Source organism: Colossoma macropomum, unplaced genomic scaffold (genome assembly GCF_904425465.1).
Source record: "Colossoma macropomum unplaced genomic scaffold, Colossoma_macropomum, whole genome shotgun sequence".
In the NCBI taxonomy this organism is placed as follows: domain Eukaryota; kingdom Metazoa; phylum Chordata; class Actinopteri; order Characiformes; family Serrasalmidae; genus Colossoma; species Colossoma macropomum.
Genome location: NW_023494785.1, coordinates 28545780 through 28572367, shown reverse-complemented (window position 1 = coordinate 28572367; position 26588 = coordinate 28545780). Strand labels below are relative to the sequence as shown.

At 39.6% G+C, this 26588-nt stretch overlaps 1 protein-coding gene across 9 annotated transcripts in view; it reads left to right on the top strand.

Moving 5' to 3' along the window:
• Window positions 1-26588, top strand: part of ptprma (protein tyrosine phosphatase receptor type Ma) — a 263649-nt gene that overhangs the window by 124374 nt on the left and 112687 nt on the right. For all 9 annotated transcript variants that reach the window (XM_036589675.1, XM_036589718.1, XM_036589694.1 and 6 more), the window contains exon 7: window positions 1034-1327. In XM_036589675.1, coding sequence (XP_036445568.1) covers window positions 1034-1327 — 294 coding nt within the window. The remainder of the gene's footprint in view (window positions 1-1033; window positions 1328-26588) is intronic.

Genomic DNA, 26588 nt, shown 5'->3' with positions numbered 1-26588 from the left:
GACCGCCTTAGAGAAGAAGCTGTTGTACGGTCTGATGGTGGTGGAACGGAAGCTCTGGTACCTTCTGCCAGATGGCAGGAGGGTGAAGAGTCCATGAGAGCAATGGGAGGGGTCCTTGCCTATGAAGCTCTTGTGGTAGGAGGTGTTGCTGATGGGTAAAGACACCCCAACGATCAATGGCAGAATGGAGAGTTTCGGGGTTTAAAACGAGGCTGGGGCCCTTTGAAGCCACTATAAATTACACAATATACACATGCGACTACACACATCAATTCTATTATATATCAAAGTTCTATTATATATAATACATATTATATAGTATAGTTTTTTTAATAAAAGTAAGTCTTTTGAGAATATCAGAAGACGTACATAAATCTCGCCTGTTCAGTTAGACCAGAATACAAAGGGTTCCCAATTAGTGTCACCAAAGGTAAAATATAAAATTTACCCAGTCGGTTGTGACATTTTTGTATGTGTGACTTTTGTTAGCATCTTTTGGTGTAATATCAAGTATATTTGTGTGAATGATAAGAAAAACAGACCTAAAATGCAAAAATGTATCATTTTCTGTTTTGGTTCAGACCAAGAGAACTGAACTACCAATATAAATGGACCCTCTTCCATGTTCTTTGACAAACAAAATAATAAATTAGAACAAATTGAATTTTGCGTCATTATGTCGTGAATGACATGATGACAGTTTTACATTACGATGCAGTTTGTAGATCAATTAGTGTCGGATACAAGTGTTGATTATCTGATTATTTTGGTACAATTCAGAATTATGCTAGAAATATGCTAGAGAAATTATTATTACTGACTAAAGATGAAAGCAAAGTCATTTTGGACTCTCGAACAAGCAATTATAATTGATTCTAACATTCTGAAATCAATTCAGTTCAAATCAATCACCACCTTTGAATGCATTTTTTTCACCCCTAGCAAATACTGTTCATGTGATGCACACTATTACTGTAGAGGAGTTTCATTTAAGAGCTGTCATTAAAAAAAATCTTTCCTTTTTGCCACCCAGAACCACCAGTCCCCATCGCACCACCTCAGCTGACTGCCGTGGGAGCCACATACTTATGGATCCAGCTCAACGCTAACTCAATCAACGGAGACGGGCCCATCGTTGAGAAGGAGGTTGAATATCGCACCATGTCCGGGAGCCTGATTGACAGCCAGCCTGTGGACAAACCAAACCACAAGATTGGCCATCTGGACCCAGACACCGAGTATGAGATCAGCGTTCTTCTGACCAGGCCCAATGAAGGAGGCACCGGAGCTCCAGGTCCCCCACTGAAAGCCAAGACCAAATGTGCTGGTGAGTCCCTAAGCTTCTGTAAAGGGTTCCACAGGCACTGCGCTTTTATTCATAGATATAACTCTGCTTCTATATCAGGGGTGATTACTGGGCTAATGAAAAAGATCTCCCTCCTGTGAAGTTTAAATCAACAGGAAATTGAAAAGAATGTGTCTCACCAGGCAGCTCATCCTCTGTGTGGGTGGTGAGAACTTTCTTTTAGACTACAACGAGTCTTTCACTGTCCCTTTGTTGCGGACATGATGAAAGGAATGTGTAGTGACACTTCCTATGATTGGACTTCTATATTAATCATAAATTCATGGTTTCTAAGCTGCACAAAGACATATGTTGCAAGCCATGACTCAAGCTTGTAATCATTCATACAGCACATTAAGCTGGTTTCCCAGTGTGGTTTTTGCTTAGTCATGGGGTTTTTATTGCATGGCCAATCCTGATTCTTTGATTTTTTTTTCATCTAGGACTAAAAATTGTCTACCTTCTGACAACACCGTGATTGTTATCGAATAAATGCTCCATAACCCTGAGGGTGTTCAGGGGAGCTTTGATGGAAGAAAGGGTTTATTATTGATCTTGTGTTTTTAAATGACTTAATGGGTTTAGTTTCTGTGGAAATAGCAGTTCAGTTTAAAAACTAATGCATGTGTGGAAGTGGCAAGCACGTGCCTTTTTTCAGTCAGCACAATCTAATGAAGTTTCTCAAAGCACTTGCTAAGCTTTTTTTGGGTTTTGATTGTAGTTTGCCATGAGGGATCAACTGCAGGTCCCCCATCCATAACACTTGTCTAAAACAACATTAGCAGTGAGCAATGAGGTGGTTAATACAAAGTTCATTACAGGCGAGTAAACACTGATGTTGTTTACTTGCTCAGTCTTCTCCCTACACAGTAAGCAGAAGTAAGACCCCCATCTACCACCACTGTCCAGTGGATGTATCCCACCTGGAGGGGGGGAAATGCGTCTCCCCTAATGGCATGGAAACATTAGCGTTATTAAGGGCTCGTCAAAGCGTTGGGCACATTAGCGACACGCCGCAAGACCCCCTGGGCTACAAACAAACGGTGCACAATTATCACAGTAATTAAACAGGTGCAATGACTCTTCTTTTAAATGACTGCAGTGATTAGAGCAATGGCAGCAATGCAGGGGGGAGCTGCAGCACTCTCCCACGCCAAGCTAATCGCTTTTCCATTAGCTTGTGCGCTAACCAACCATTAGCACGCCATGTGATTCTTCAGCCAATGGGAGGAAAGATGCTGAGGCCATCCACAAGTGCAATGGCAAAATCCCATTTACATAAATCATCATTTCATTATTTAGTGACTGGTCTTGTCAATGTTAGCTTTAGCCCCTCCAAATAACACACAATACTGAACCAGACAAGAGTCACCCATCAAATCAAGAATAAGGCATAGGGAACATGTGTGATATCTAGCCAATGGAATGATGATACGGGGTATGAAGTCATAGTTTCGACTCTCAGGAAAACACAGGACCATTTCAGAAGCATTTAATCTTAATTGTCTGTTTAGAGCTGGACAGGGGGATGAGGGATGACACAGACAGATCAGACAGATAGCAGAGGGGCACTGAATCTTGCACAGTGTTGAAAGGAGCAAGTGACACTTACAAAAAGCCGCAGGAGGCCGGGCGCGGATCAAACATGCAGGAGCGTGCTGCCTCAGAGCATGCCAGCACCTGCCATGGCCTCTTGCACTGAGGCCCTCTCACATAAGTTAACTATGCACACACACATAGCAAACATCCTGTTCATTCTATGTGCCTCACAGGACACCGCTGGATACTGACCCCCTCTGGGGACCAGACTTACCTCAGGTCAAAAGCTAATTACCAAACTTAGTAAAGGGATGCACTTTGAAGTAAACAAGGTACAGTACTGTTCAAAAATCGGAGACCACCTGTTATTTGTTTATTTCCAGTCAAACATTTTGTACAAGTTATTCCTTTTTCAGTGACAGAAAAAGCTGAAAACCTTTTTAACCCATTAAATAGCCAAGGCCCACCTGCAGGCCCAAAGTTTTATTACACACTTCTTTAACCTAAGAATAGCTCAGCCAGATTGCACTGAAGTCCCATAGTTGCTGAATAGTAAGCATTAGCATGTAATAAGTCTGGGATTTTAAGGGGGTAGACAGAAAATTACACAGAAGCCTTAACAACTACATAGAATACATAGAATGAGTTTTTCAAAGAAATCTGCAGTGATATTTTTCCACACCTCCAAAGTTCAGTCTTAGAAGTTGGTTGTGTTTTCTGCTTCTCAGGATACAAGTAAACCCAAACACACTCAGTGGTGCTGAGGGGCCAGGCCATTATTCTGAGAACACCAGCAGCTTCTTTGTTTAATTTTCAAATTTGTTTTGGCTGTTTCCTTTTCTTAGTTTGTGGTCGAAAGATGTAAGCTTTAAGTAGTGTATATCTGATGGTGACAGGTCTTGCATGGTTGTTGAGAGTCCCACTTATTCAATTTTTTAACGTTTTTTTTTTAACCACAGCTGTAAAACTCCTGTTCTTTCACTTATTTCTCTTTGACCTTCTGCTTTCTTATGCAAGTGGATTATCTCATATCTAATCTTCTCAGAAATATCTCGTGAAAAACAAATAACTTGTGTTTAGTGGCCATTTTGAATGGAAATTCAAAAAAGGCTGATCTCTGACTTTATAAAGTACTGTATATAATAATGTATTATAGTCACTGGAAGAATTAGATAATCCAATTATTAAAACCTAAAAAATAAAGTGAAACCTAAAATGAAAGCATGTTGTAATTTTATGTTTGTAAGTAGAAGATACGATTTGAATTTGATTCTGTACAGAATGTAAATTAAATGTCAATGTCACCCAATATGATTCATCAACCATGTCGTCAATTTTATAATTATGCAGTTACATCCACATAATCATATAATATAATGTAAACAAAGGAAAATTAGAAACAACAGTAAAATGTAGTATATGTGATGCTTGTTGGTAATATATCTTCGCTGTCCAAAAAAAACATTTCATTTTCATCATTTGAGCATGGCAGCTGTCCTTCATATTGTGTGAAAATTTCATGATGAATGGACTGATAGAAATGCTTTAAAATTATTTACAATACCATGTCTTTACATTATCTTACACTAAGAGTAAAGAATGTTTTGGCCCTCTTCTGTAACGTTACCATTTAAAAAAAAATGGTAACGTTACAGAAGAGGGCCAAAACAAATTTTTATTTTTTTGGACAGCAACGATATGACCATATTGTTATAGATATGAAATTGAATGAGTATTAGAAGGTTTGTAATCAGAACGCATTACTGTGTGTGATCTCTGAGAGCTTTATGTAAAGTACCGTAGAAGAACGACATTGGGCCTGTTGATTCAGCTCTGTGTTAGGGACTCATCAGAGGATTTAATTGCAGGTGTGGTGATAGGCGTAATTACACTATGCCCCATGCTGGCGAACCATTATAATGAAGTGTGTATATTTCATTATGAGGGGTAATGTGTGATCTACCCCCCGGCTCAGTAGGCAGTTCAATGCTAAATGCTGGCCAGGTTCTTCTGTGGAAGATGAGAGTGTCAATACATCAGAATTAGGATCTTTCTTCAGCAGTGTTTTTGCTTGCAGTTGACCATGTTTGCTATAGCACTTGTGTAAAGATACATAACATTAGGTCTGAATTTTCAAGTGCTCTGCAGTTCTACAGTTACAATATGAGTTTTTCTGTCCTATTACAACCTTGAGAATGTCAGCTTACATTTTGTGATAAACGGGCCAATGGAAATGGCCCAGAATGACATACATGACATACATTAAACTAAATACATTCTTCCTACACACTTAAAAAAGATGGTTCTTCAAAAGTTCTTAAGTAAAGGCAATGGTTCTATTTAGAACCATGAGGTCTAAAGAGCATTAAAAGGTTCTTTGCATAGAACCATGAAATGGTTCTTCAGATTGAGGGAGAATGTCATGTTTTAATGGTTCTATGTAGAACCTTTTCGAAAATGGTTCTGTAGTACACCAAAAAGGTTCTTCTGTTTTTACAAGCTTAACACAATGTCAGAATCCTGTAACAAATCTGTCCTGTACAGCACTGCGTGATGCATAGCTGTGTATATCTGTGGGGTAGTGGAGCGTTTAATAGCAGAGGTTTGTAACAATAGCAGAATCCTTTTCGGTCCTATTTAGAATCATTTTCAAAAAGGTTCTATATAGAACCATATACAACACATCATCCAACAATTTTACCACACAAAGAACCATTTAAGCATAAAAAGGTTCTGTATAGATATCAAAATAGAACCATTGCCTTTACTAAAATACCCTTGAAGAACTGTCATTTTTTAAGCGTGTACTGTTTGTGTACTTATAGAGATATGAGCATTTGTTTCAACAGCAGTGATGTACATGAAGTCTAAAGTATGACAAACTGATCTTCTGTAATTAGCACATAGCCCTCAAGCTCATACCTGTGGCTAGACTCAGCCACATCTGTGTGTGTGGGGAGTGAGATGAGTGACAGGGAAAGGAGAGTGATGATCTAGTTCAGCTCGGCAGTACACTCAGCGCTGTGGTTGTTGACTTTTTGTGGTCTTTACCAGTTCTTTGTCATTAGCAATGCTGGCATAGCAGATTACCTGAAATACTGTAATGGGGCAACAGCAGTTTAACATAAAAGTATAACATGAAAAACAAAAGCTAAGCTTAATATTGTCGCGATCCACCACTCCACAAACTAATATATTAGCCCTAAGCTAACACACTAACTACACGCTAACATGCTGGTCACAATATGACAATATGATGCAATATAATTCAATACAATACAATACTTTGTATCTTTACATCCCTATGTGATACATATTGTGTACTGTACTGTACGTGTAATGGGTTCAAATATTGTGATTAGTAGTGTTAAAGTCAATTAAGTATGTCGTGACCATACAAGTCAAACACAGAGCTGATCCTGACAATATCAGTAATATCAGGAATGCTAGCACTGGAGGTGCACTGGTGCCTTTGGCAGCAGACTACGCTGGACAATGCTCACAGGAGAATAATGGATAATGAGCAGCGATAGTAAAGTGATAGTAAAGCATTAAGCTCCAGTTTTCTTAGAAACAAAATGTATAGCAGTATGAGAACTAGAGGCTAAAATCATGGAGGAGCTTGCAGCTACTGCTGCTCTGGACATTGGCGATGAAAAATGGAAACTGTGTTCACCTTATTTTCATGTTCACCTTGCATTTAGGTGATTTATGTTCAGGTTCATGTTGAATTATTGATGGTAATAAATACATTCTGATGAAGCTTATTTTGTCTCATGCGACTGTAACAAAATGCACTGTTTTTTCTAGCTGCTGATATTAATTCTGCCCATTGTGTTTATGCATGTGTGTATGTGTTTGTGTGTGTGTGTGTGTGTGTGTGACCCAGACCAGCAATGCACTTTTCGCAGATGACACGTTTCTCAGATGAGGTAAACAGGATAATAAACATCCAAACTGATTACAGTAGAATCTGTTCTGCTGAAAGCTTCAGCCCTGTGCCTCCTCCCATTCCATTTACATGCTTGTTTGGCAGGACCAGAACAGGCCTGCTTTGTGTAACATGACAAACTTGATCAAGATCAGACCGGAGTTTGGCCTTTTCTTAGCCTCCTATGACAGATGCTTCAAAATGCCTTCAACTCTCTTCTTCTCTTTGTTTATTTATTTGCTGTAATTTGCTGAATAATTCATTGCATGTCTGTGAAAGTCTTTAGCTGTCATTTGGCACATGAGCGTGTTTGAATGTGAGTGATCTAAAGTGCTCATAGAATGGTCTATGTTGAATGTGTAAGTATAAAATGGTACACAGTGGTGTATTAGGCTCCGCATTGTCCAGATGGAACCATGAAATCCATGCTGTCGTTCATGAGCTGAATCTATAAGACTGCATTGCTGCCTCTTTAGGCAAACCTCTTACTGAGCACGTTCAGTCCACCATCCTAGCCATCTCTGTCTTTCTTTCCATCACTCTCTTTTCACTGTGTGTGTGTGAGAGATGGGCTCTGTAGACTCATTGCTCAGTTTAATCCAGGTCATTTGTACTGCTCTCCAGGTGCTGCAGCTCCTTTGACTGTTAAACAGTGGTTCCTCTTACGCCGACTGTTACTGACATTCCGTTTAGTCTTGAAGAAACACCATGGATTCACATGATTTGAAGTTGCTTGACATTTTAGTCATGCTCCACGGACAGTAAACACATTTTTAGCAATTCTGGACTTTGTCTTATTGCAAAGAGTACAGTAGAAGGGATAAACATGGTTGGTTGAATATACCAACATCCAGTATGCAGAAAATTGGTTATCGGAGGGGAAAGAAAAAGAAGAAATCCAGTCCAATCCTGTAACAAATCTGTCCTGTACAGTAAACAGTCACATTGTGTGACGTGGTGTTTTTAGTTGTATATATCTGTGGGGCAATAGGGTGTTTTAGTAGTTTGAGTATGATAGCCTGCTTTTAGATTTTAGTTTAGTGATTCAGTGAAAAAGCACTTAGTTGAAAACCTAGCAGCTTTTAAAGAAGAAGTATCAGATCATTATCAGCTGATAGTCAAGGTTTCGATATATGGTATAGGAAAAGAAAAAGCAGTATCGTGTCGCCTCTAGTCCAAACTCATCATAGTATTCCTGTACTTAATCAGATTCTAATGATGAATGTTTAGTTTTGAATAGAAAAATTATATTAAATGTGTATTACTGTGCAATTTCAGTATTTCCTGCAGCATGGAACTGCAGAGAATGTTGGGACACAAGCAACTGATGTTGTGGCAAATGGTGCTAAGCAAAATGTTGACATCTAAGTTGTATATGGACACATGTACAAATCATGTACATCTAAAATGGTAATTGCATGTTAAACCTTCTTTGATTTAGCTACAGTTTGAAAATGTGGATAATTAAAAGCAAAAATGGTTAAAATGTGCATCCCTCCTGAGCTAAGCCCGGACAATAATGTAAATTTAGACAAATGATTATTGTCTGCAGAATTATTGCGATAAACAGTGTCATTGTGATCCAAATTTAGTTGTGAAGTACCTTGTGTACAATATTACCTAATAACCTAATATTACCTAATAATTTATAATGCACACTATATTCTGCACAGATGACATGTAACAAGGTTGACATTCAGTGGTTCTTCACATTCATTTGGCTGAAATCTGAAGTACTATTTTACTCTCTACTAGAGAGCAGATCTCATGTATTGGAGGGTTTTTTTGCATTTACATGTACCCAGGCAGTCTTTGCCAGACAAGAAATCTATCATTTAAAGTATGTATGCATGTAGTTAATTATATGCAGTAATATCAATTATTGGCTTAAGGCTACACCAAGCCCTCATCTTGGAAAGATATTACAGGATATTCATCCATTCCAGTAGCCAGCTATGACCTTACTCCATAAACTGTACTGCTTTCAGTGTTAAATATGTAGCAGTTCTGAATCTAATGGGTGGCTTGGTGCAAAAAGAACAGGCAGACACATTAAAAGCTTGTGGTGTGGGTGTGTTCTACATCTCCTCAAGGGCCTTTTAATAGTCTCTTGCAAATGTACAGTCTTATATATCTTCCACTTCACTGTCCCATAGCTACATTTTGCTTTTTCTGGTCTCTTTTTTTTCTTTTCCCCTCTCCATTTCCTCCTCCCAGCCTCCGCTTCATATCCTTTTCTCCTAACACATCTGATTTTCACGCTCGGCTCCCCTCAAACCATTTCTCTCTCCTGCTCCTGCTTTATTGTCCCCTCACTGTTTCTCCCCTGGGTAACAAAGACAACTGCACACTGGAGTCTCTCACCGTCCTCTAAAAGGTCTCTTTAGCGTTTTTCTTTTGGCTTTTTGGCACCGTAAGCTCCCAGTCTGATCTTCTGTTCTGTCCATATTAAATGGACATATACCCTCCTAAAGAAGCCGCTAACCAGAGTTTGGTAATTATATCTTTTTGGCATCCCGAGAGCAGGAAAGAGATGGTCTTGCGTTGATATCTGCATGTTGTCTACAAGACATGTCTGTGCTGGCATCTTTATTCAGTAGGGTTGCACAGTATATCATCAGGAAAACGTAATTGTTATTATTATCAGGTCAATTGGAATTACAGCTAATAATTAGAGATCACAACTTGGCACCAAATTTTTGGTTGTGCACACACTCATGGACATATAGGTGGGCATTTATGCTCTTGTCTAAAATTTAATCAGGAATTAATTGCAAACTGAAATCTATAGCTTAATGGATAATACCAGCAAATAAGGATTCACCAGTTATGCATTTACATGGCTGTTTTCATTTCTGATTTCTGTACAGTCAACTTGGCAAATGGGCTGATTTTTATTGGCCTTTTTTTACCCAAAGCTCACACTATATGGGATAAATGAACAGATGAAACGCACTAGTATTTCCAGTAGTTTCTGTTAGTTGCAACATAAGTAACAATGTTTGCTCTTTAATGGGTCAAACTGGCATCTCAGATTCTTAAATGAAAAATCAGTTGCCTGTTTAAATAACTTGAATCAAAAGAGGCAACTGGCTATTTAGTACAATGAGTCATGCATAAATATACTGTGAAATTTTGGTAATTACGTAATAAAAATGCAAAATAGATCAGCCAAAATAGGAATAATGAGTAAATTGAATGCCTACCATTTGTTTGGAGCAAATATCTACTAATTCCGATTCTGATTGTGCATCCCTACAAACCCTCTAACAAGAAGATCTAACATTCAGTCACTTCTGCTATACCCATAGGAGGCCTTGGGCAAGACTCCAACTGCTGCATTGCCCTGTAGTTTTAAGTCATTCTAGATCTGAGCATCTGCTAAAACAGTCATGTGTAAAAGTTAAATTACATGTTTTGTTGATTTTCTAAGTGATAATAAGTTAATACGCCCTCTACAGAGGACAAACTTTAATATGACATTTTTCTGCACATTGTAGTGCACAGATTCTATTTATTTGCTGAAATTAACATATAGGAAAACATTAAAACATGAAATATAAAATGTGCCAAAACTTTTGCACAGACCACAATTTATGTTCTTTCCCCAATAGTTTAAATTCAGCATATAACAGTAACTCTTCTTTAAAATGTCCAGAAGTGTGTTCTCTCTAGAGGATGTATTGACCGGTGACACCCAAACATTTGAACATGACTGTTTGTGAATGTTTCAGAATGTTTTAAAATACTTTTTAAACTGAAAGCATCAGTTATTGGTATCATTATCGGCCACAACAAAGCATTAATTATTGATTGTTATTACTGGTCCAGAAATCCAATATCTGTGCTTCTCTGTTTTACAATCTGCTTAAGTAGCTGGTCAAAGAATGCTAAGCACTGATATGTGAAACATTAAAACTCTGCTTATAGAAGACAGCATAAACTTTCTCTTTCTCCCTCTCTTCCTCTCTCTATACTGTATCCTTGGGCAGTCTGCTCCTCCTCTCCTCTGTGCTTCACTCCTCCCAGCAGGCAAATTAAATATGATGATCCCAGTGGAAATGAAATACTAAATCTCATATAGGCCTGACTGCAAGGGACACAGCCGGAGAGACTCAGAGAGAGAGAAAGAGAGAGAGGGAAGCAGTCTTGAAAGGCACCTTCAGAATGACACTGTTCCTCAACGGGAGAAAAATGATCAAAGAAGAGAAAATACCACAGGAAGAAGTATGGTGCTTCGCTATCATCTGCGCTCCATAGCTGGCCAGACCCTTATCAGCTTCTCCAGCGCCGCCGTGCCAGGGCCTGCTGTATATCTCTCAGGGGTGGAAAGCGCCTCCACTCAAAGCAGCATAAATTGTGGAGCGAACGTGGATGTGTGTTCTGGTGGTGTAATGTGTTGAGAGTGGAGGTCCTAGTGAAGGCCCAAACTGAGCAAGGTCAATATGGAAGAACATTTTGTGTGTGAGTGTGATAATGTCCCATCCCACAGTTATTCAACTCAGTTGCAGTTCTCTACAAATTGATTTAAAGCATCATGACATCTCAAACGATTTGAACAATGTGGTTTAATTTGCACACCACTGCAATTTTCCAGCTACCCCAGATGTAGCTGATCAGCCAACTCAGGTCTGGAGTCCAAACTTTATTTCCTTAGTTTAGAACTGGAGCTGCGGGGCTAACTTTGCTAACAAACACCAGAACTCAGTAGTCACCCACATAGTCCAAATCAATTGATAAAAATGTGTCACCAAAACCTTTAATGATATAGACAGTAGACGCAGTAATAAATTAGTGGACTGATCTTGGATCAAATGCCTCTATATTTATAAAGATCATTGTCCCAAAAACTGATTTGAGATCAGCACTCCTGCTCCTGGCTGACTGCAGTGACCTAATACACGACAAGGTTTTGTTCGTTTTTATAGTTCACAATAAGTCATACTGTGTCTTAAACCACATGTACAAGTTGTCAGTGTCATTAATGAAGACCTGGGTGCAGGTTGAGTGGGTTGAGGGAAGTTTTGGTGATGTATTGCTATAGAAAACATTTGGCTTTTTGTCTGACTTTTGAGTTTTGGTGTTTGTTAGCAATGTTAGCCTCACAGCTCCAGCTTCTGCCACCGCATCTTTTCAAACTGCTGCTAACATAACGTCATTGGACAGCTTAATGCGCTTGGAGTAGAATGCTTATTGCCCATTATCTTGCCAGATAACAGACGGTCATGTTGGCTAGCATTTCACTGATTGACAGGGGAGGAGAAGGGCCATCCTACCCACCCAGAGAGAGCGAGACCAGTTATGCTCTCTTGGACTACCAACCACGGATGGCTGTGGTATCACTGGGAAGTGAACTTGCAGTGATTTCATTATTATTTTTAAAAATGCAGTGAACACACAAACATAACTGTAGGATCTATTTACAAACAAGTGGCGTATAGACAATAAAAACAATAAACTAAGCCGTTTTATTATTATCATTACCATTAATTTTACGATTCAAAACAGGCCTAGCCTGAGAGTTATATTTTAAGTATTATAATCAATTATAATCAGTTCTAACATTCCGAAATCAGTGTACCAGATCAATGTACCACAGTGCATCAGTATACTGCATTTTTTACACCCCTGGTGCGTGCGTGTGTGCGTGCATGTGTTTATCTTTGAATGTGTCGGATCGTGGAGTCCTGTCATTCCCACTTGCTGTCGCAGTGGGAAGGTATTTTTCAGTCCCCGCCGGGCACCATGGGAGCTCACCACTTCGCTGCCCGTCAAAATTTGTCAATTACAGACTCCCGCTCACATGCTCTGCTAGTCAAGTGCTTCTGACGAGAGTGAGAGAGAGAGAAAGGGCGAGAGTGTAAGAGAGAGAGAGACAGAGAGAGAATGAGGGAATAATAAAGGCAGCCTAACTCGCTAACTTGTCACTACTCGTCACATTTCATTTTATGGGAGTTTGGCAGGGTTTAGTGTGGCGCGCTGTATTCCCCCCTGTTGAGGCGGAACAGATTGTCTCCTCTCCATAAATTCATGTTTCTTGTGTTTCACCGCTCCCTCGCAACAGCTGGAGCGACAAGGGATGTCACAGACACGCATGCGACCCTTACACACACACGTACACATACAGGTTCTGACCCCAATTGCTACCTGAGGGAACTCTTCTCCACTGACAGATAACAGGTTGGCAGACAAATGAAAAATTGCAGCATGCTTTCCGATCACCATGGCCTGTTTCCCCCTTCTCCTCCCCGTAGCCCTTGCAGGCCCCTCCTCCTCCTCTCCGTTTGACCCCTGAGCATGGAGCAGATTACCCCACAATCCCTTATCAAAAAGAGCAATAGTAATACTACAGGAATTTCTATATGAATCTGTAAATTTGGACAATTGCTATAGTTTACTACTAGTTTACTGCCGTAGTTTATGGATAAGTACAAGACAGAACTACAGGAATATTATACAAAGGTAATTTTTATTGATGTGTTTTCATAGATGTGTTATATAGCTTTTAGTTTCTTTTTGCATTACTACAGTTTTTGTGTGGATTAATATATGACTACAGCCCAAACATGTGTGGTCCACCACTCCCACTGCTTGTACATCAATGCTCTTTCAGTTTAACCCATGCCCTGGTATGAACTTTGTGTTTGTGACTTTGTTGGAGGATCATCAGTGTGCTATTTCTTAAAAAAAAAGCCTGCAGTATAAATTTGAGGCTAGGTAACCAATATCAGTTAGGTGTAATATCAGCTAATGGCAACTTGATTAAATTCAAATTCTCAAATTCTCTAATGTTATACACTCTCATATTGAAGAATCGTGAGATGAGGGAACTCTGTACTCCACTAGAGGGCAGTGAGGAGGCTATGTCTTACATAGAAAGACTACTACAGCTGGTTAAAAGCTACCACACACCAGAAAAGAGCCTATCTCTATTGCTAGGAAACACATAGTACAAAGCACAGCTATAGCGCATAAGAAGTGCAGCAGAAAAATAAAGATAAACAAGACCCTCAAGTTCATTTAACAATCTACTAGTACAGACTTAACGGGAAAAAACTTATCATTTAGAGAATTTATTATTATTATTTTACATTTCTTTATGATTTGAACATTTTAAATAATGCCTTACTAATGTGAATATCTAATTTGACTGATATACCCATCCCTAATAAGCACTTAACTTTAATGTTGTTATTTTGTAATTTATTGTAATGCTTCTTTTCTTCATTTTGACCTATTTTGTTACTGTTTCTGATGAGTCCTTTGAATACAGGACCCTAAATGCGTACCATAAGCATTAGCTAGGCTGTCTGCTGTCTGGCTTACTCTGTGATAGATAATAGATAATGTTAGCTAACATTAGCCAGCTAATATCAAATTCACAAATACCTAGTAAGCTCTAATCTTGATAGACATAAAACAGTGACAGATAACTAACTTTTACCATCTTTTAATAAACTGCTGCCTTTTTTTGTGTAAGAGGATGCGTAGGGGGGGCTTGATAGTGTTGCCTGCAGCCATATCATATTCCAGATTACTGCACTACAAGCTGCTGACTGTGGCCACTCTTATACAGGGGAGGTGTGCAGATTGCATTGTAAAACCTTTCTGGCCCTAAGTTTTCAGATGGACATCTGGTGTTCCTGTGGAACCAGGATATGTGCTGAATGTGCAAGAAGAAAAATTCCCCCCACTTCATTGGAGCACAAGCACATACTTTGGCACTCTTTTTTCCTTCTGCGACATATAACCAAACCAAACAGATTGCGTTGCAAAGCCTTCTGGATTATTGGATTATAAAGCACAGTGACATCTCGATTACTGTATCACCAATCTCTTCTGTAGCTGTAAACACGACAGGCCTGCTGGAGATACCACTGGCAGGGCAGATCTCACTATATTTATTAGACCTCCCCAATTGAGTGAACTATTCTTCTTTTCACTTAATGAATGCAGTTATATTAACCCTTTAAACCCCACAGGCCTGTTTGTGGGTCCATGCTTCAGTTCTTTACTCTCATAACTAGTTACTGGATAAGAGGCCTTAAGATTAATAACCGAATTAAACATTTTTACAACATAATAAGCCTGGGGTTCTGGGCGTAACAGGGGTTAACACAATTGATCCTACGTTCACACCGAAAGTGCTCAATTCTGATTTATTGGTAAAATCCTTTTCTTTGTTTTTTTGCTCAGAATATCCTTTAGTAAGACTTATATCTGGCAATAGTCTGTAATAAGGCCGGGATTTTTAGGGGTTAATGTAGTGATGGTTCAATCACTGGTATTTTTTAGGGGTTAATGTAGTGATGATTCAATCACTGGGATTTTTAGGGGTTAACATAGTGATGGCTCAATCACTACATTAACCCCTAAAAAATCCCAGCCTTATTACATCAAAAGACTTTTTATTCAGAAACTACAGCAACTATATGAGTTATTACTAAGTTATAGAAGTGTATAATAAAAGTTTGGACCTGCCAGTGATTCCTGGTCATTTAAAGGGGAATTCCACCATTTTTTCTAAATTTCTGCATAATTCAGTGTTTAAGATGTTATGATGCGCCTGAGGAGACATTGCGCAGTATGAATAACAACAAAAACCCCGACAGCTTTGGAATAGTTTCTGTTAAAGGATATAAGGGAATGCATAAAATGCTCTGTTTCATGTACAGTATGCAGCAGACATATATTGTCATTTGCATGGCGTGTGATGAGTCATGTATCTGTGCTTTGGCAGCATAATAACTTTGCAAAAACTGGGAAACCGTGAACCTGTCCCAGTGGACTAGCACTTTTTTTTAAAACCATGCATTTCATTAATGGAACAAAAAGATGATTTTATTGTGTCTTTTACTATTTTTCCAAGCTCCAAATACAGTTAGTTCTTTTTTTTCTGACTAGGCCTCAGTTTTCAGCTTGAAACATCATTTCTATGGTAATTTTTTCTTTCTGCCTAATCTCATTGGCCTATTGAACAGGCGATGCAATTTCCTGTTCTTTTTCCTCTTGTCTGTCCTGCATCAGCTCTGCATATGTTGTACAATAGCTGTTACTGCTGGCCAAATGAAAGCTGACAAACTCATCTTCTCTTGCTTGCAAGTAGAGAGTTATGCCATTATTTATCGCGACAGAAAATACCCCAGATAGGGATAAATAAAACGAGTTAAAGGGGGAAAGGAAAAATGGACAGAATTTGTTTCTCACATCTGAGTTTCGGACGCAATAGGGCCCAGGGCATCCCTCGGATGCCGGACATGCACTCGCTCTTCGTCCCTCTTTATTGCGTTTAGGGCCGTCATCGTCCACAACATCATTTATCAGAACCGGATGGCTCAATGGAGCATGAGCCCACTTTACCCTCCACACTAAGTGCATTTATGGATCTGCCCCAGGTCAAGCAGGGGCTGGAGCTATACTGCAGCCAGCGTGCACAACCTTGCTGCAGTTTATTGTGGGCCTGATGTGTATGAGGGAGAGATGTAAGATGTAATGTAATATGGATGGCTCTGGGAAAATGGAAGGAACATCTGCTTTGTCACTCCTGCATAGATGGACCTTTATTATTATCGCAGAGCCTGCGGTTCTACTCTGGCCTGCACAGATTCAGCCTCCTCGGCCTTATTACAGCTAATTCCTCCCTTTCTGCCAGACTGCAGACACCTGCATTATTCAAACCTTTAATACCAAGGACTTTTATTATGCTTCTTGGTATTAGCAGATTACTTAACAAAGAGACCCATAAAGGCAAAGAAATTCGCCCACCTTGAAACTCAAAAGGACGGCGCTGCTAGTCCTTTTTCCTCTCTTCCTCTCCTCCAAGCATTAAGAACTTCTCAGCTGTTTTTTTGAGTGTTTTTCATTGGCAAGCCAATGGCAGTGAGGTGAACGTGGGCCAAATATAATCAACCTCCATTTTTGAACTGTTTGGACCTGCATTTTTTAATAGATCTCTATGATCTATTATACGTGAGGAGGCCGGTAAATAAAATAGACCTGCTTTTTATCCTTGAAGTAGGCCATTACTCGCAAGCTCCCACCCCCTGTAGCTCTGCACCAAACAGCATGTGCCCCAGGCAGCCTGGGCCGTAACACACACTGAGTAATTGGTTTGGTGAACATGCCTCACTTCCCAAATGGACAGCGTGTGTTCTGGCTTCTTTATCGTCATTAAACCTGCCGTGTTCTGGTGCTAAGTTAAAAAGCTTTGGATCTGGTCTTTTAGCAGAGGAGCTGTGCTCACGCTGAAAAGGCCTGAGGGTGGGTCCTCTTAGAGTTGCAACATTTAGTTCATGATGTCAGTTATGGAAAAACATTAGTTTGTTACTTAAATATAAATTGCTATGTAATGCTCTGTAATATTACACGAGATCTTTACCACAGATAGCAGTACACTACAGGAAGCATTGGAGAAGTAAATTGTTGCATCATTAAAAGAAGACATTGCTTGTTGCACAGAGGGAACTTGATGTTGGTGCTGAATGATGGTCAGAAGTCAGAAGACCAGTTTGTAACTGTTAAATTGTATGATTAATCAAAAGGTAGTTTACTTAATCATTAGTTGCAACCCTAGAGTCTCTGTAATTGACTTCTCTGTATAATGGTGTACTAAACTATAACGTTTCAGGGCACAAATGCTGGTCTGGTACCCTCAAATGTATGTCTCTGGTACTTTTAGTTAGGGAATATGATTTTTTAATATTCCATTGCATTTGCATTGAGTTACAAATACAGTGAGTAGTATAGCTTATAAATTCACTTAAGGCACACAGTTGGACCTTGAAGGTGAATTCCACTGATTTCATTTAATTATTGAGATGTAAACAAAGTCATTTGGAGTGTTTTGATGTGAAATGGCTCATTGTAGAGAAACACAATGACTTGGATTTCTTTACAGTGGTGTCAGGATTACAATGTCTGTTGTGCAAATATAGGCATTTATTCAATTAATGAATCTACATGAGTTGTATATGTAATTTGGTAAAGAATAGTAAAAAAAAGTGAAAAATCAAAACTAAAAAGTTTTCTTTGGGTACTAGTTTGCCATAGAACGCCCTGCATTTGACTCTCTGCAGTAAATAGAAAAAAAAAGTGCATTTTAGGCCAAAACCTGTACAGTCTATTGTAAAACAATGTCTCAGGCATCAAGCCACTTATTTGTAACCATTTTGTGTAAAAAAAAATCTGTGAGGTAGCTTTTAGAGACATTAAATACTTTGGATGTCTGGTTCCCGTAACCAGTGTTGCAAATAGACTTTGACAAGATAAAACCACAATGAATGTTGTTAATATCTTGCAATTTAGCAGATGTTTTTAAATCAGTGGAATTCCCTTTTAAGGACCATTTCTGTGGCTTTGAGGGTACATTTACAGAGTTTCTGCCTTGGGGAACAAAAATGTACACTGCCCTTTTTTGGACAGTGTTTGATGTGACTAGCACAACTGGATTTTCCACTTTAGCACATCTATCTACCAACAATGACTTCTTTTAAAGAAACCTGTTAAAGAAATCACATTGTCATCCCTCCACACATGAATGCATGGTCACAAGAAAAAGGTCTTCAGTCTTGGACCAGCAGATGGTAGTGAACTGCCTGGTCATGTGTAATTAGATAAGGGTGAGAATGCTACTGGAATGCTGGACTTCAAACAGTGTTCACATGATACACTATGACCTTCTGTAATTACAAATCACTAGGGAACATGCTTCACTGACTGGGAGGAATTGCATGTGCATTGAACTGAGTTTCTACATGTGGTGAAATAGTTGTCCCCAGTTATTTCTTGTATACAAAAGTGCAGTGAAAATGATGCTGTGTGAATGTTTGTGCTTCTAAGAGTGAGAAACACTCCCTCAGGAGCCTCCTGATCTTGCCAACGTCTTTGAGGAGCTTTCTTGCCTCTGGTTCTTCAGAGGAGATAAGCAGTTCCCTTAGAGTTGAAACTCATTTTCCCAGAATCCCTGAGCTGTTCTTGCCCTTTTCCTTCAGCCAAAAGCCTCGCCTATTAAATCAACAAATGTGGGCATTCAGAGCGCCCAGCAGGGATGCTTTTGTCATCGCTCTTCAGTCACAAACAGCAATGAGCTGGATTCTTAAAGCGTGCTTCTATACGACAACAGAGCATTACTCCTTCCCCATTTAAAAACCTCGGACTGCTCTGCAGAGCCCAGCCTGCCGTGACCCAAGAGATAGAGGGCTAAAAGGTCTCCTGAGCTTTCACGGACTGCTTCTCGGGCTAACACCTCCGCTTGTGTCCACAGACGGCCCTGCAGCCTGACCCGTGCACCCTGCTGCTGATGAGAGCAGATATGAAACATGTTTCTGTCCGCTCGAGCAAAGCCTCATCAGCCCGGAGCCCTCGGAGAATGAGCCCGGCTGACGTTTCCTAGCCTTCCATCTTCCCTTTTCACATGACTGGGCTTCATGTCATTTATTTCTCCTGCGAAAAAGCGGAGGAGACAAAGCCATGCTGGTCTCCTGCGTTTGACTGCATAGATGCCCCCTATTTGCTCAAAAGCAATTGTAACTGAACAGAGATACTCAGTAGAGCCTTCGAATTACATGTATATCTGATCTCTTTAAGTATCAGCATTATAATACATTATTCAGTCAAGGAATTTCCTACTTCTCGTTCCCTGAGTGGGAATACGGATGAGATTAATAATGTATCAAACCTTTGTTGCCTAAAGTGGGTTACAGCCTGGCGGGTAATGAGTGCAGTCACGAAATATTCACTTGTTAACTTTTCCTCTCTGAGGGTGAAGGGATGTCAAAGCGCGATGCTCCATCTCATAAAGTCACTCCATGGCAACTGTGACATCAGCTTATAACGGCCCTGTAAAATATTGCCTGGTTTTATAAATGTTTCTCCAGGTGTCAATGAAGGAGAACACTCTTGAGACTTTTAACAATCACACACAGGTACGCCACACTAGCCAAACGTTTGGGTTTGTTGGTGTTTGTTGGGTCAGTTTGCTTATTATTTAGTAACTTACTTGACGACTGCAAAATAACTGACTTACTATCATGTTATGGACCAAATTAGAATGTTGGAGAACATAAAGGTGGATCAAATGGAAGTAGCTCATTTTATTGACGTCATTGAATCATCGGTAACATCTTGTTGTGTTTGATAATGTATTGTCAAATGTACCCAAGTACATAATTAGCTTTGTCCCATTTCCCAGCTTTCAAAAGTAGGTGAGCTGCTATAAGTAGTATCAGATTCAGTGAAGAAAAGTGAATGCATAGCACTGTTAGCTTTTGGCTACCATAACGTAGCAGTTCTCATAGAGGTGCTACTGGAAATTAACATTATCACAAATTAAACTGAAGTTTTTTTAATTGATTACCGCAGTGAATCATGTAGCTGGTGCATGTTCATACTTATGTGGCACAGTTCTGTTAATGGTGAAGTTATCAACTGGGGAAGAACAGATTAAAAATAGAATGTAATGGCTAACTTCAGAGCCAGTGGCTAACTTGAGGACCACAACAATGCAGCCTATTATCCAAAGTACCTTAAGATACAGGTGAGAAACAATCAGAATGTCTGGTTTTGTTCACAGTTACCCAACATGATGGGGAAGAAATTATTCAGATGTGAGTTAAAATGCATTTGTTCCTGACTTAAATTGCTATTTAACTGCATTGTAAAGTGAATTGTGCCACTGTAGATATGCAAATTAGCTAATTAAAAAAAAAAAAAAAACCTTCATCATGCATGTCACAAGAATCTATAACAAATGCACACTCTTAAACCTAGGGCCCTCAAGGTGTCTTGCCCTTACATGTTGCATGTTGATGACATCACCTACATTTGGTCTTGGAGGAGGGCTGCAGTGCTGCAGGGCATCATTTGGAAGTGGCCTTGATTTGTCCTTGCAGACTAGGACCAACAAGCAGGCTTCACCAGGTTAAGAGATTTATCTTGTCTCTCTGGTGGAAGGTGAAGGGATGTCAGTTTCACAAACTCACTCCATGGCAGCTGTGACTTTGCCTTACTGACAAAGAAGCAAACATGAGTGCAGGAAGTCCACGAGTGGAGAAGCAGAGAAGCCCAACCTTCTTTGGGATGCCAACAAGCTTCTAAGCATGTGGTTTGAATAAAAAAAAACACATTAATGGCAGATGTGCCTCAGTCTTTGCTGTTTTTTCGAAGGCGGGCTGAGCTCTGTGACAGAAGAGCGCATCTCGCTGTGACATGCGCAATCTTTGCAGCAGCACCATTGTGCAGCAGAGCCACTCTAAGTAGCGTAATTGAGTTTTGATTGTCGGTTGTCAAAAGCCATCATTATTCCTCGGCTTCCGTCGGCTATGAAAAGGCCTTTGATAAGGATGAAAGCCTTGTCATTACCCAGATGGTAGTGTTGATATTGCATAAATCCGCTTGCTGGCCTTTTTTATTCCATGAAGGTTTTTTAAAACAATGCAAGAGAGAAGCTGGGTGCTGGGAGTGAATCTCTGGTGTTCTCTCTCTCGCCCAGATGGCCCAGTTGGTGAGTGGCTGCATAGTAATGGAGCTGAGTGACAGAGATCAGACTGGAGGCACTCGAGACTCTGACATGAACATGAAACACACTCTCGAGCGATGCTCTGTCTTTTCGTTGTTTTCAATACTCCCCACCTCCCACCCCCCCACCCCATCCTCTTTTTTGCCTTTTCAATGAAAGCATCCACCACAGGTCTGTATGATCAGAGCAGTAGTGCCTCACGTCTGAGTTTTAGAGACATGACTGACATTGGACCTTCAGTCAACATGATGCGCTGTCGCTCGTCCGCATTAAGAGGCACATCACCGCTGTCACAGTGCAGCTCCAGAAACCTTGCATCTCCAAACCAGCCACACAAAGACTGGCAAAACAGTGTGTAGTAAACATTTTTGACCCGATTATTCCAAAACTTCGAGGCATTTGGAATAGTAAAAATAACATAAAGATGAGATAAGGGGTAAAGTGAAATAGGTTTCTCACAGTAGCAAGTACATGCAACATATCACACTGTCATAAGAACACTGAAAATAACTTTACAGGAGAAAAAACATGACTAACGTTGGTTAACGTCAGGCCGAATTCAAAATGTGTCTTTTTTTACCTTGTTACTTCACGTCGCCCGTTTTAAGCACGATTCATCATATCATATCATGAAGGACAAAAATTCTTCTTGTAAATGACTTCTTTAAAGTCATCTGATGTTTGATTATGTCAACATACACCAGCAAGCGGAGAAAAATAGTATTAACCACTAATATCATATTTTACTCCACCCTCCTACCACCCCACCTGTCATCAAGACCCTTCCCAATGTTTTACTCAGTATTGTAATTTCCAATTCGTGGTGATTTCTTGTTGGAAAAAAATGGAAAGGTGTATTTTTTAAAATTTCCATGGTCCATTGATCATGCAATAATCATACAATGTAAGGGGCAGTTGTCGTTTTCTAATACTTATGGGCTGTTTGGCAACATATCCAAAAAAATTACAGTGTGCTGTGTGTTGTTCCCGTATTTAACAGTTATAGGTATACCTTGCGCTTGAAAAAGAGAGAGGGGTAAATAATAAATAAAATGGTGTTCTATACGGTTCACCCGATTTGGATGAAAATACTCTCAAATACTCTCTGCACTTTGCTCATAGAACTTTGGCGACATCCAAATGTTTGTGGACCTGACTGTGTGCCACAATGCTTTTGAAAATATCCATTTGTTGAAAAACTGTTGAAATGCTACAAGTATTTCTCCGTATAACCTTATCAAATGAAGGTAGAACTGTTGGAAACAACAAACACAGCTTTAGACGTCCTTCCAGGACACTTACATTTCTATCACTCAAAAAGGGGTAGAAACACTCCATCTTGTCCTTGTTTTTTATTTTGTAACAGTTGTGAGTAGGGATCTTATTTAGTATTTGCTTTGGGAGAGCGGTTTTGCTATTGAAAGGCGTAGTGCAGGCAAGCATCGATCTGCTGGACGACCACCGTTGTTCTGTCTCACTGAAGTGGACGATAACATCTCTCTCCGTCTGTCTGCGTCCATTTCATCACCCCCCATCTTCTCAAGAGAAAAAAAGTATGCTGCCTTGGCCATGGCCAATTTGTTCCCCTTCATCCGGGACTAATACCTTTATTCTGTTCCAGTGCGCTGCTTGCATCAGAAGAAGCTAACTCTGCTCACGCAGCCAGAGCAGGTAGAGAAAGAGACACCAGGGCAGTTGCGCTGTGTTTTTTACAAGTACATGCAGTACACCAAATGTCAGTGCACAAAATGTTATAATTGGACTTTTGCATAGGCTTGTGCATGCTTTTAATTGAAAAATGTACAAAGTGTATAAAAAAATAAAAATAAATGAATAAATAAATAAATAATAAAAAATAAAAATAAATGAATACATAAATAAATAATAAATAAATAATAAAAAAACGTAATATTGTATAATACAATTTTAAAATAAACATAATAAATAATAAAATGGAAAAATAATAATATTTATAAAATAAGCACTTTATATTATATTGCATACAGTAAAATGCATTACTGTTCTGTTGAACGGGTGAAACAAACTTCTGTACACCACATCTCCCCACGCCCGTTAACAATTCTATGCGTTACTGTGATTTTATGATGTGGAAGGCTGTTTTTAGGCACAACACAAAGTGAAGTGTCCAAAACTCTCTTCCCTGTGAAAAAATTACAGTAATGCACAGCCTCATGTAACTTATTGCTTTTATAAAATGGAAGCCAACATATGAAATGATAAAATACACAATTATTCAGTAAATAATTTAAATTGTTGTTAATCATAATTAATAATAAATAAGTATTACACCCCTGAAAATGGGGGAGATTTTTAAGAGTATGGTATCATTACTAAGCAACCTTGGACTGCTAGAGAACAATAACGTTCAGTCGCCCATCACTGTATACTGCGGTCATAACATGAACTTTTGATCTTTTTGTCATATAATAATAAACATATGATAACACAGCACTGTTTAATGCAAAACATTAATTTTGAAGTACTTTTTGGTCACCAAATTACCACCAAAAGTCTGACACAGCACTAATCTAATGCCACCCATGCTAGGACTGAATCTCAGACTGCTTCCTGCTCCCTACATAGTGCACTACAGGAATTTAAATACTGGCTCCTGCATACCAACAGGGCAAAATATAGCTAAAATAGGTCATTTAAGATTTGACCTTGTCCGTACTCAACAAATAGTTCACTATTTGGCTGCAGAAGCTAGAGTTTCAAAGCGTATATAGCACACTATTTAGGGAGTACGGAGCCGGTTGAGAGTCAGCCTGAATTTGATGCTACTTATGGTAGATCTGACTAAAAGATGGACATTTGAGGCATGTAGGCCATTCAAGTGACATTCTTTAGACCTATGTGTTGCAGTTTTACAGTGAATCATATCATGAATACTATAAATTCAGGCCTGTGATATTGATAGCAGAGTTGTTTAGCATGTTTGCCATCTTTTAGCCCAAAGCGATTGAATTTTCCAAACGTTCCTCCCACCTTCAATATGCGTCATCAAAAGGGGGATGTTCTAGCTTTTAACTAGAAAATCTCACACTAGAGACTACTCCAACACTGCTGTAGGCATGTTTTAATTTTTACCCGATTTTCTCCCCAATTTAGTCGTCTCCAATTCCACCCGCTAGTTAGGACTCCCCCAATCACACGATACTATCAACGCTAGGAGGGTGAAGGCTAACACAGGCTTCCTCCGAGACCTGTGAAGCCAGCCACCGCTTCTTTTCGAACTGCCGCTCACGCAACGTCACCGGACAGCCGAACGCACTCGGAGGAAAGCGCCAACCACCAGATCAGAAATCTTGGGCAGTGACCCCTTAAGAAACATTTTAAAATCATACCTTAAATCCATTAATCGAATCAAATCGTATCGTTTTTACAGATTCCCACCTATGAACCTTAAAAAGTGTAAGCCGCAGTGTTTTCCCTTTTATGAACTGGCTTGTCCATAGTTGTGGACAGTGCAGGTGACAGAGTACAATGACAAAAGGTCGCCCATGCAACCCATTAACACTGTCCAAAAGGCAATAATGCAATGCTAATGACAGGGAGTGTTATTTAAATGTCAAGTCTTTGGAAGATGTGAATAGTTGACATCTAAATGTCAAATTAGAATTATTTGATTGCATTTGCAGGACTCAGGAGAAATGCAACTTCTCCGCTGGATGGAATACAAATGGAGTCCATGCGGAAGTGGCTTTTTGCCTGAGCACAAGTGCTGCAGATATTGTGCAGCAGCAAATTCTGTTATGAAGCTTGTGACGAAGACAGTATGCTACATCGACCATGTCTTGCTTATTAGCATCTTCTCACATCCATCTTCAGCAAAGCGTGGAGGCCACTGCTTGTCACCTAGGTGTCCACCTTCCCTTTTAAGCACAGGGTAATTGATAAAATGGCCAGGTCCCTTGCTATCTATTACAGAATTTATGACGGGTGTCAGTGCAGAGCCCCTTTGCTGAGACTTAAGGCGTAATGAAATTCACTTATCTTCACTTCTGAGTCCACCTTGACCCCTCACCCTCAATTTCCATGACGGGGGTGTGTCAAACACTTGAAGCTATTATCTGGAGGGGAGCTCGGATTGGTCCTCCCTTGATTGAAGCCGTTCACGCTGCTCCGTGAAGGGTCTTAAGTGTCCTCTCTGAAGATATATGAAAGGGTTTAAATCACCCATCTTGTTGCAAGACCTGACAAATAAATTGCAAAGAAAGTACCATCCACCGTTTTGACTTACATTATGCATAGATATTATCATGTTCCATTGCTTTTTTTCACCACGTTTAATGCTTGTAAAGAGGTGAATGGGCAAGGTATGCTGCCCTACAAAGATAAGGAGCAGTCGCTACAGCAACATCGAAACAGCATCAGCTTCCAAGTTTAAAATAGTTCGGATTTTATGGTTACTGTGATCTTCATGTACTGTTTTCTTAAAAACAGCACATTTAAATCACACTTTTGACACAACATAAAGTTGATCCTCTGACATCTGATTTTTTCATAAATATGTTTTGGCTACAACTGCAGTTGCTACATACATTTGACTTTTGTGCAGCAGTGTGTGAAGAACTGTAAAGAAGTTTTCAAGGCAGAGGTCTTCAAATCTGGACCTTGAATCCAGTTTCCAGTCCTGTATTTTGTAAACGCTGGTAGTTAATTGAACTGTTGATGGAGCTCATTGGCCACCTAGGGATATACCTACCAATGACTGCACATTCCAGGACTGGAAACTGGATTCAAGGTCTGGATTTGAAGACCTCTGATTCAAGGGTTCTTCTTCCATGGATTTTAAATCAGATCATGCTGCAGATTTGCAGAAAAAGCTATGATCACTGAATCTGTCCCTTGTTCTATCCTTAATCTTTGGCCATTTATAGTTATGTCCAGAGGAGCAACACAGTTGCTCACATTTAAAGCAAATCATCAAAAATCTTCAAAAAAAATAAAAATTTACAAAATGTCTGGTTATTTATCTTTCCACAACACAAAGCACATCCCTAAAATAGAGCCATTACAAAGTGATAGTAAACAATGCAGCCATTTATATCAAGGGTATGTGCGGCAAACAGTATGGCATCACACTCAAAGTTTAGTTTCACTTCATTTTTTGCCACTTGCCACTGTCGAAGTATGAAAAATTATTGGGCTTATTGTGGCATGGTGATAGGTGACCCCCCGAGTGACCCCCTGTTGAAGGTTAGCACTTCTGAATTTATAATCATACACAGTAC